This window comes from Melanotaenia boesemani, chromosome 21, assembly GCF_017639745.1.
Source record: "Melanotaenia boesemani isolate fMelBoe1 chromosome 21, fMelBoe1.pri, whole genome shotgun sequence".
Classification (NCBI taxonomy): domain Eukaryota; kingdom Metazoa; phylum Chordata; class Actinopteri; order Atheriniformes; family Melanotaeniidae; genus Melanotaenia; species Melanotaenia boesemani.
In genome coordinates, this window is record NC_055702.1 from 28,132,343 (window position 1) to 28,143,696 (window position 11,354).

At 44.3% G+C, this 11,354-nt stretch overlaps 1 protein-coding gene across 1 annotated transcript; it reads right to left on the bottom strand.

Annotated features, from left to right (window-relative positions):
* Nucleotides 1-2,470: 2,470 nt before the first annotated feature.
* Nucleotides 2,471-10,761, bottom strand: dcxr (dicarbonyl/L-xylulose reductase). Its single transcript, XM_041973269.1, has 6 exons — nucleotides 10,479-10,761; nucleotides 8,894-8,991; nucleotides 6,166-6,320; nucleotides 5,523-5,565; nucleotides 4,270-4,387; nucleotides 2,471-2,714 (listed from the first exon to the last, which is right to left on the bottom strand). Exons 1-6 carry the CDS (start codon nucleotides 10,528-10,530, stop codon nucleotides 2,611-2,613), a joined length of 570 nt encoding a protein of 189 aa, XP_041829203.1. The 5' UTR covers nucleotides 10,531-10,761; the 3' UTR covers nucleotides 2,471-2,610.
* Nucleotides 10,762-11,354: the final 593 nt, after the last annotated feature.

Consider the following 11,354-nt stretch of genomic DNA (forward strand, 5'->3'; position numbering starts at 1 on the left):
AGAAGGGAGGAATATGGAAGGCGTGCCACAAAAAAGAAAAGATCTGGAAGAAAATAAGAAATGAAGAAATATGAAGACAAATAAAGATAAATAAAAATTAAAAAATAATCTTTTTTACTGTCTTTTTTTTTTGCATTTATATCTATTTATTACATTTAAATAAATACTTTTGCATTTAAATTCTTAACTTATTTTCCCTATATCTTTCTATATTATGTCAATAATTTATTGTTACTTTATTCAATTTATTTTATTTGTATTAATTTATTTTTCCCTATTCTTTGCTCTGTTGCTTTTCATATTAGGCAAATGTCTCTTATTACTTATTCTCTTACCTATAACTTTGCCATATAATTTCATTCAGAGATCACCAACTCCAGTATTTGCTGCTTCCCACTGATATTTCCTTATTGGTTTTGTTTTATCTCCATTACTCTTCACATTTCTCTTTTGCTTTTTCTATGTCCTGATGCCACAAGTTGTCAATTATCTGCCCGTGAAAAGCATTGCTTTTTCTATTCTATTCTACAGTCATTTAGCAGACGCTTTTATCCAAAGCAACTTACATTTGAGAGTAAGAAGAACACAAGCAAGAGTTTAAACAAGATGGGACGTCATCATTAAGTGGTAGTCAGACTGCTGTGCGTCCAGTTGGACCAGGTGCTGTCATGTAGTGCTAGAGGCAGTGCATATTAATATTATTTTGTTTTTTATAGTTTTTTGTAAGTCATTTTGTTTAAATACAAGGTCACAATTTCATCAAACAATATCATCTTGGGCATAAGTGCACGCAGCTTATTCAGTACTTGGTTGAGCCAAAGAGCTGGACAAATCTTTCTAACTCATTCTGTTGAGTAGAAGAGTTAAGCTAAGTGTGGAAATGCTCCTTAAACAACCTGTTTACTGCTTGTCCAGCTGAAAAGCCCATCCCTGTGCAGTAGGATCATAAAGAGTTACAAAACACCCATACAGACTTGAAAAGCAATAAAACACTGCCTAGGTCACATTGGCAAACTGGGTGACAACAGTCCAAATCAGAGACTGCTATTCTTCCTGAACTAGCCCAAAAAGTGGTGTTTGCTCATCACGAAAACCTTCCACAGACAGTAAAACTGTTCCATGAAGATCTTTGTTATTCCAAGAATTCTTACTGACTGAGGACCTACCACCCTCCTTTCCCGCAGTCCTTAAAGTTGAATCCTTATGGTTTAATCCTTATGGTAGAGGGGTAGTCACTTCCTGAAGCCAAACTGGGAGCTGGTTCCAGAGTCTGATAAATGAAGTTTCTGCCTCCCATTCTACTTCTAGAACCTCTAGGAACTACCTGTAAACCTGCAGAGTGAAGGTGTGTTCGGAAAATCTACAACCCTGAGACATTTAAGATCAAATGGAGCTTGGTCACTCAGAGCTTTACACCGACCATCCACTGTATCAGGTCCACCTTCTAGTACCGGGTTGGACCCCCTTTTTAATCTTTGGTGTGATAGATGAAGCAGGTGGTGGAAACCTTCCTCAGAGGTTTTCTCCATATTGACATGACAGCATCACACAGTTGCTGCAGGTTTGTCGGCTGCATCCATGATGAGAATCTCCCGTTCCACCACATCCCAAAGCTGCTCTACTGGACTGAGATCTGGTGACTAGGATGGATCCATGTTTTCATGATGTTTCCAGCAGATTCTGAGCCTAGCATCTGAATGTGGAGCTGAAATGGAGACTCATCAGACCAGCAACATTTCTCCATCTTCTATTGTCCAGTGTTGGTGAGTGTGTGTGAATTGTAGCCTCAGTTTCCTGTTCTTAGCTGACAGGAAGAAGCCGGTGTGTCTTCTGTTGCTGTAACCTATCTGCTTCCAGGCTGGACGTGTTGTGTGTTCAGAGATGCTGTTCTGCAGACCTCCCTTTTCTTCCTCATTCTGATGCTCAGTTTGAACTTCAGCATGTCGTCTTCACCACGTCTACATGACTAGATGTGTTGAGTTGCTGCCATGTGATTGGCTGGTTAGACATTTGTCTCAACAGGAAGTTCACCAGGTGAAGCTGATGAAGTAGATCATGGGTGTATGAGTGAGGAGTATTATTTTTATTTCTATTGAGTTCAGATGACGTTATTGTAGTGGGTGAGTTATTTATTCTTGCAGAGTTTAGTAGTTTTCCAACTTTTAATAAAGTGTGAATGGAAGAGTAAATAAGGTTAAATAACATCATTACCACAGGTGACCTGAGTGTCGTCAAACCTCTAATCAAAGCAATGATTATAATCATTACTGGAAACACAAATTTCCCTGGAGGGATTAATAAAGTATTTCTGATTCTGATTAGATTATGTAATTACTGACAGTTTAAACTTGCAGTTTCCAACTTTCTTGTGTGAAAGAACCTCTGATTTTGGTGTGGTCTAAATGAAGCTGTGTGTACTGGGTTGTTTACTCATCTCTGTTCACTGAAGAAATAAACAGGAAGCAGGTGATTCAGGTGATCTGGGCAGTGATTGAGTTTATTCAGTGAATCAGATTGACCTCTGTGTTTAAGAAGTAGTCAGATGATGAGATGGGAAGCTCTTCTTTTCCCTCTAAGCAGGAAGAGATGCTGAGACCAGGTTCATGAAGGTCAGCAGGCCAGGAAGCCTCCGTCCACCGGCAGCATGACTCCATTGGTCATTTTACTCTTATCACTCAGCAGGAATAAAATCGTGTTGACCACGTCTTCCACCTCTGCAGACACACAGAGATCAGCTGTCAAACACCCCGAACATCACTTCCTGTTCATCTCATCCTGACTCCAGTCTGACACTGCTGAAAATTTCCCTGCTGTCACACATACCTTCTGTCTCAGCAAATAAAAACAAAGACATTTTGTAATATCAAGTTTAAAAAATAGGGTTGAAGTTTTGGTTCAAGTCCTCTGATGAACTATCTCCGACATCTGTTGCCATGGTAATTTAAAATAAAAGTTTGTGAACTTTTCTCACTGTCCCCCATAACAACAGCTAATCCAGCATCGTCTTCATCCCGTCTCTTCTCCGAAGTCTCCCATAACAACGGCTAATCCACCATCGTCTTTGTCCCATCTCTTCTCATTGTCCCCCATAACGACGGCTAAAATTGTCTCTCCTCTGCTATCTCCCCTAATGACGGCCAATCCAACGTCTTCGTCCCGCCTCTTCTCCGAGATCTACCCTAACGACGGCTAATCCAACAACATCTTTGTCCCGTCTCTTCTCCGAGATCTCCCCTAACGACGGCTAATCCAACAACGTCTTCGTCCCGCCTCTTCTCCGAGATCTCCTCTAACGACGGCCAATCCAGCATCATCTTCCTCCCGTCTCTTCTCTGAGATCTTCCCTGACAGTAAAAGTCAGTCCAATGTTGCTTTGTCCCTTTCCCTCTTTCTTTTCCTCTATTCCTCCAATAATGTCTTCTTGTGTTTCTTAGATGTGTCAGCCATGGTGTACAATCAAAATTGCCAGTGTGTTGATATCCAGTTGCTGGAATGTGGCATGGCGCCATAAAGCGAAACACAGCTGTAACATAATGTTCTGGGCTGAAACACAAGGTTGCAAATTGTGGTTTTTCAGCCTTGGGAACAGAATTTAAAGGTCAGCGTTATGTCGAGCTACATCATTATGTTCATTGCTGCAGCTGTCGCTGTCCTGCTGCATCCCAAGGCTGAGAAACCACACTTCACAGTGTTTTTTTTTCATCCCAGAGTGTCACTTCACAGCATTATTTTGTTTTACGATTCCATGTCACATGCTAGCAAATGGATATCAACACACTGGCCAATTTTAATGTGTCCCGTGGCTGAACTACACTGTTTTTATGAACGCCTTTATTTATCCAGTGTTTTCCTCATGGGGCTCCCCCACACTGGGCACTATGCCTGCTCGGTCTGCAGGGTGGTTGTCGTGGGGATCAGCCTTGTCTGGGTGGCCGGGGGACCTGTACCGCAGAGGTTTTATGCATGCAGCCTTCATTAGGTGGCACCTCACTAAGAAAATTCAACATTGTTCAGTAGTGTTGCTTTAACTGCAGCTTTTAAAGCAGCATGTTGCATCCTGACTTGGACATTTTTTCCACTTTTCCTCGCCAGCTTTCACCTAATGTGTGAGATTGCGAGTTCATCTCTTCAGGGCTGCTGTAACCAGGTCTGGTGTTCTAGTTGGACTGTAGTTGGATCTTTCTGCTCTCAGTGTCTGATGTTTATTTCTGAAGATGAGAGAGCAGCTATGTGATGATGAAGAAGCAAACACCACATGCTGTGTCTGACCTGCGAAGCGTCCCAGGGGGATGCGGGCTGTCATGGTCTTGGCTTTTTCCGGGTCACTCCAACCCAGTCGGCCCATCTCAGTCATCACCACAGTGGGGTTCACGCTGTTCACACGGATCTGATCACAATGTGGACATGTCAGAACATTATCAACATGAACACTACATACAGTAGAAAGTCAACTTTAATGGATCCCAGACCGTCGTACTGTCATCACCACGGAAACGGTTTCTCTGTTTTAGGTTTTACTGGGTTCTCTGATGGTTCTCATCAGAAAATGATTTGTCTTCATGTTACCACAGCTGGAGCCAGTGAGAGGTTCTGAGGTTTGATCCCAGCTGACCCAGTCTGGTAAGGTACTGAACTCCACATCATCTCTGATGGGTTCACTGTTGCATGAGTCTAAGATGAAGGAGAAACTTGTGGTTTGTAGTATAGAAACACTGAGCTCAAATCATCTGGTTGGACAGAAAAATGACCATATTCTGTAAAAGTAAGAGAGAAGAAGGAGATCCAGGATAGAAGTATGTAACTGGGGAGGATATGATCAGTTTTCTGAATGAAGCCATTTAATGACGGACACAAAAAGCAGAGATTTTATCTGTGCTCCATCAACCTACTGCTAAAAAAGTTGGTAATTTGATTCAAATTAATTTTAAAGACATTTCTCATTCTGTCCTAAAACACGGTCATGAACTAAAGACAGTCACAGTCCAACCTTCAGGGAGAAATTATGGACATATGTTACAGACAGAAAACGTCTCAAGGATGGTTCAGACTGGGATGAAGAATAAAAACCATTCGCTTCAAGCTCTTTAGAACTGGAGCGACTCAGATACGGGATTTATATTAATCTTGGAACATGTTTCATTATATTTCTCCACCTGTTTCCTGTTTTCATGGAAATACGTGTTAAAAAACCAGATGTGAACAATTATGTTCAGTTAGAGGCTTCTTCAGATCCACTGCGCCAGATCATGGTACAGGAGGTCGTTTCTGTCCACAGATGCAGCTCTACACACAACTTCATCATAATAACTGATGAATGGAGAAAAGAAATCATTCATGTCATGCTGTGGCATTCCTGTTCAGGATTAATACAGTTCAGATCTATGACACCCAGACAGAGCTGGTGGAGAGCACCGCTGACATCTAAATTCCACAGACACTACAGTTTGATTCATTTCTAGGCAGAAACAACAGAAATCTGTGTTTCTGGACTCTAGGTTGTGGTCCAGTCCTGACTGGTTTACCTGGGAGACGTGCAGCACAGCTTTCACGTTGACACTGAACAATCTGAAGAACGTGAACACAGCAGGTTAGAATGATGTTATTCCTGCTTCCTTACATCAGGAGCTCACACACACTGCATCACTGCAACATTTTCAACAAACTCAGGAACATGGTCTGATACCAGCAGCCATCCATCAACAGCAGCTGCACACTAACATCTGAAACTTCAGCATGATGGTTAAATTATTAATTTTCTGTCTTATTTAACTTTAACTTAATCTGACTCCTTAATATTTTATATGTCACAATGTCAGACAGAAACTTGGAAAACATTTACAACCTCAGTTCCAACAAAGTCAGTTCTCTGTGTAAAATGTAAATGAAGGAAGAATTTAATGATGTCCAGTTCTCATGAAGCCATATTATATTCCCAGCAGAAGATAAACAACATGTCAGTTGATGAAATTAGATTTTCATTTTCATTTTACACAGAGATGTGGCTTTTCAGGGACTGGGGTTTTACTTTTTGGAACTGGTCCAGATTCACTGGGAAGGAAAATAACTGAACTTGGACTAATAATGTTCTCTGACAGTGAATCCTTTCCTGATGTGTTTGGTGGTGCAGCTTCTTATGCTGTGACAAGAGACTCATATTGGTCTTACTGGTCAAACTGGTCAGGGGTGACCTCCAAAAATGGCTGCAGTTTGGCACAAGCAGCGTTATTCACCAGCAGGTCGATGGGGCCGACGTTCTGCAGGGCGGCCTCTGTGGCAGCCCAGTCCGCCAGGTCCACACACACCGGAGTGATGGAGTCACACTGGAGGAGAAACCCGACAGAAAGCAGAAGTCAGCGCGGCGGGAGGTGACACATTCAGTCCTGAAACATCCAACTGGTACTTTATATCCAACCACCACAGAGCAACATTAAAATACAAAGAAAAGTCCAACACCCACGCTTCACACGGTCAGAGGGTCCAACACCCACGCTTTACAAGGTGGGAGGGTCCAACACCCACGCTTTACACGCTAAGAGGGTCCAACACCCACGCTTTACACGCTAAGAGGGTCCAACACCCACGCTTTACACGGTCAGAGGGTCCAACACCCACGCTTTGCAAATGTGAGAGGGTCCAACACCCACGCTTTACACGCTAAGAGGGTCCAACACCCACGCTTTACACGCTAAGAGGGTCCAACACCCACGCTTTACACGGTCAGAGGGTCCAACACCCACGCTTTACAAGGTGAGAGGGTCCAACACCCACGCTTTGCAAGGGAGAGGGTCCAACACCCACGCTTTACACGCTAAGAGGGTCCAACACCCACGCTTTACACGGTAAGAGGGTCCAACACCCACGCTTTACAAGGTGAGAGGGTCCAACACCCACGCTTTGCAAATGTGAGAGGGTCCAACACCCACGCTTTACACGCTAAGAGGGTCCAACACCCACGCTTTACACGGTCAGAGGGTCCAACACCCACGCTTCACACGGTCAGAGGGTCCAACACCCACGCTTTACAAGGTGAGAGGGTCCAACACCCACGCTTTGCAAATGTGAGAGGGTCCAACACCCACGCTTTACACGCTAAGAGGGTCCAACACCCACGCTTTACACGGTCAGAGGGTCCAACACCCACGCTTTGCAAGGTGAGAGGGTCCAACACCCACGCTTTACACGGTCAGAGGGTCCAACACCCACGCTTTACACGGTGAGAGGGTCCAACACCCACGCTTTACAAGGTGAGAGGGTCCAACACCCACGCTTTGCAAATGTGAGAGGGTCCAACACCCACGCTTTACACGCTAAGAGGGTCCAACACCCACGCTTCACACGGTCAGAGGGTCCAACACCCACGCTTTACAAGGTGAGAGGGTCCAACACCCACGCTTTGCAAATGTGAGAGGGTCCAACACCCACGCTTTACACGCTAAGAGGGTCCAACACCCACGCTTTACACGGTCAGAGGGTCCAACACCCACGCTTTACACGGTCAGAGGGTCCAACACCCACGCTTTGCAAGGTGAGAGGGTCCAACACCCACGCTTTACACGGTCAGAGGGTCCAACACCCACGCTTTACAAGGTGAGAGGGTCCAACACCCACGCTTTGCAAATGTGAGAGGGTCCAACACCCACGCTTTACACGCTAAGAGGGTCCAACACCCACGCTTTACACGGTCAGAGGGTCCAACACCCACGCTTTGCAAATGTGAGAGGGTCCAACACCCACGCTTTACACGCTAAGAGGGTCCAACACCCACGCTTTACACGCTAAGAGGGTCCAACACCCACGCTTTGCAAGGTGAGAGGGTCCAACACCCACGCTTTACACGGTCAGAGGGTCCAACACCCACGCTTTACACGGTGAGAGGGTCCAACACCCACGCTTTACAAGGTGAGAGGGTCCAACACCCACGCTTTGCAAATGTGAGAGGGTCCAACACCCACGCTTTACACGCTAAGAGGGTCCAACACCCACGCTTCACACGGTCAGAGGGTCCAACACCCACGCTTTACACGCTAAGAGGGTCCAACACCCACGCTTTGCAAATGTGAGAGGGTCCAACACCCACGCTTTACACGCTAAGAGGGTCCAACACCCACGCTTTACACGGTCAGAGGGTCCAACACCCACGCTTTACACGGTCAGAGGGTCCAACACCCACGCTTTGCAAGGTGAGAGGGTCCAACACCCACGCTTTACACGGTCAGAGGGTCCAACATGGTGAGAGGTGCTTATTACAACTGCATCTGTCATCAGATGTTAAATGCATAGAAACCAACAGATGACGTTATTCGTCACTGTTGATGTAGAACATTACATGCTGTATTCATGAAGGTTAGCTTACACTTAACATTTGTCAGCAATTCACCCCCCACACACACTGCCACCCAGACCAACCCACATCCCCCACACTTTTGAAAAGCATGCCACACCCTTGACCTAAACTATTATTATTATTATTATTATTATTATTATTATTATTATTATTATTATTATCATCATCATCATTATTATTATTACTATTATGATTATTATTATTATTATTATTATTTATTATTATTATTACAGAGGTAGACTCACATTGGCCTGGCTAAACCACAATGCTTAACATGTTCTTAAATGATATGCATGAAGCTGTTTTGTAAAGGAATGGACAGGACTTCACTTTGGTAAGTCAGAAAAATGTTCCAAACATAATTTGTTCTTTGTATTAAATGTCTGTTTTAACCCAAATGATGTGGTGCCTGACCTACATGCAATAGGACATAAATAAAGAAATGAAAATAAACAGATGAAAAAAAAAAGAGAACATCAACCAGAGTTCATGTTCAGGACCTGACCGTCCAATCAGAGGATAGCTGAGTGATGAAGGAAACACCTGTACCTCCTGCACCAGACTGTTCAGGTCCGCCTGAGTCCGTGTGACAGCAGTGACCTTCGCCCCGCAGCGAGCCAGAGCCAACGCTGTCGCACGGCCGATTCCTGAAACATCCAGAAACATGGAGACGGATCACACACAGAACCACAGAATCACACACACACACACACTCCTCAGCTCTGGGTGTGACCAAATCCACATCCTGAATGTGTTTCATCTCCGGTTATCAGAACATTCGGAGAAAATCCAGGAACAGACGTGAAGATGTGGAGCTTCTTAGTGGCAGCTGTAGCTCAGGAGGAAGAGCAGCCACCATCCACGGATGTATGAAGATTCCTGACTGAGCCACATTCTAAGTGTCCCTGAACTCCACATCTCCTCGTACGTGTTCCTCTGGGTATGAACAAGTGTGACTGGGTGATTGTGGCATGAAGCGTTAAAAGTGTCAAATAAATCTAGATGAACGCTGTACAAATACCCAAAATACACATGCAGCCCATTTCCACATTTCTCCATCCTGTCAGGATGCTCTGACCCCAAACACATACCAGGACAATTACCTCCCACCACAAGAACATAAATCCTGACATGATCTACAAAACCAGGAACTCACATGAAATATATCATTCATGACAAGAGAAAACACATACTTTGTCTGGAAGCAGGACGGCATTTTCAGCTGTGCTTCGGGTCATGTGGGCTGTGGGATTTGTGGAATTCTTCCCACAGATCCATCAGATCAGTGTGTGTGGAGTCAAGAGGTCAGGTGAGCACCTCACACACAACAAGACTATTTACATATTTACACTTTTCCTCATTTACAGTTAATGCTACTATTTACCTGCTATCCTCACAAAAAAAGAAAATGTGATAAATAATGCTGTTATCATGGATCATTGTGGATTTACCAGATAGATCTGAATAAAACTACATTTAGTGGCTGGATTGTAAACCTCCTGGACGGGATAGAAATGCCTGGAAAACATCCGTAGATCAGCTAAAGGGTAAAATATCCATCACATTTACCCCAGAGAGCTACACACCACCGCTCCTGAGACCCTGACGGTGGTAGAAGAGGTGAAGCTCTGGGAGATCTGGTGGAGTGTTATGGGTTAATTTTAATAAACGCTTTTACGTAGGCTTAAAACGGGAAATGGTTCACTTTCGTAGTAAACAGTAAAAAAAAGAATTACCGTCCATCTGAAAATGAAACCCTAAAACCAGGCAATGCCTAGCTTTGTAATGGATTTTAGATTGTTTTTACAATGCAGGTTTAATGTAACTGGACCGTTGAAACTGCGGAAACACGGCAGGAAATGCCATTAAAGGGTTAAAGTTCTTAAAATTCTCTCCATAAATGGTAGTTTGGAGAAGTAGCCTATTTTTAAAAATGTGCAGGGAAATGTATAAGCTTTGTAGGGGGCGTTATAAAGAGCAGCGGCTCTGGGAGGGTCTGCAGATGAGCAGCTCCTCACTAACCTACGAGATCATCCTTAACCAGGTAGAGTTCAGCGACCGCACGTGATCGCGCGGGGTGCAGTGACGTACAAGAAGTCATGAAAAGGTCACGTGACGTGCCAGTTTTCGGTACCTTTTCCTGCACCGGTGACCAGGGCCCGTTTGCCTGCAAATGAGATCTCCATGTCGGTCTGCTTCAGCTTCGAAGAGGAGGCGGAAACAGGTAGAGGGTCACACCGGAGTCACGTGACTGCTTGGAGCGAAACTCAACACCTTGAAGGGACGGGATGGAATTCTGACAGGTGGAGGCTGGAGCAGAGGTGGAGGAAGCTGAATGTCTGCGCAGGACTCTGACCCCACATGTCCCAATCTGTACACACTCAATCCCCTTCTCGGTTTTCCTCGCGCCCAAAGACCCTCCCACCGGAAATATGAAAGGCCTCAGACTGAACATGTGACAGACTTATGGAACCTCTGAAGTGCCAGATATTTATTTATTTATAAAACATTTCTATAAACAGTGTTACATTTGTAAATCTTCCCAGAACGGGGAGCATCCTGTCTCAGAGTGATGCAGGAAAACTAGTCCATGAAATTATTTCCAGATTTTACGACTAATTCCTGATTATTGTTCTGTGTCAGAAATGTCCTAAAGTCTCCGTCTTAATGCTGCAGCGAGGGTTCTGATGGGGATCATCATCAGAGATCATGTTTCTCCAGTTTTATCTCCTCTTCATCAGCTTCCTGTTGAATCCAGAATAGAATTTAAACCCACACTGGATAGCTTTCTGACCTTAAAACTTAAAACTCTGGCTCATTTGATGCCACACTGATGTTGATTATTTAAACTCCTGTGATTGCCCTGCAGCGTTCTGAGGCCTAGAAAACACATTTCTCTACTTTTTTCTGTCCTAGAGCAACACATTACAGCTGTTTCACTGTGCTGCACCGCATCACATGACAGGAACCAGATAGCAAAACGTGAAATCAAGTCTGATGCACAAAGAAC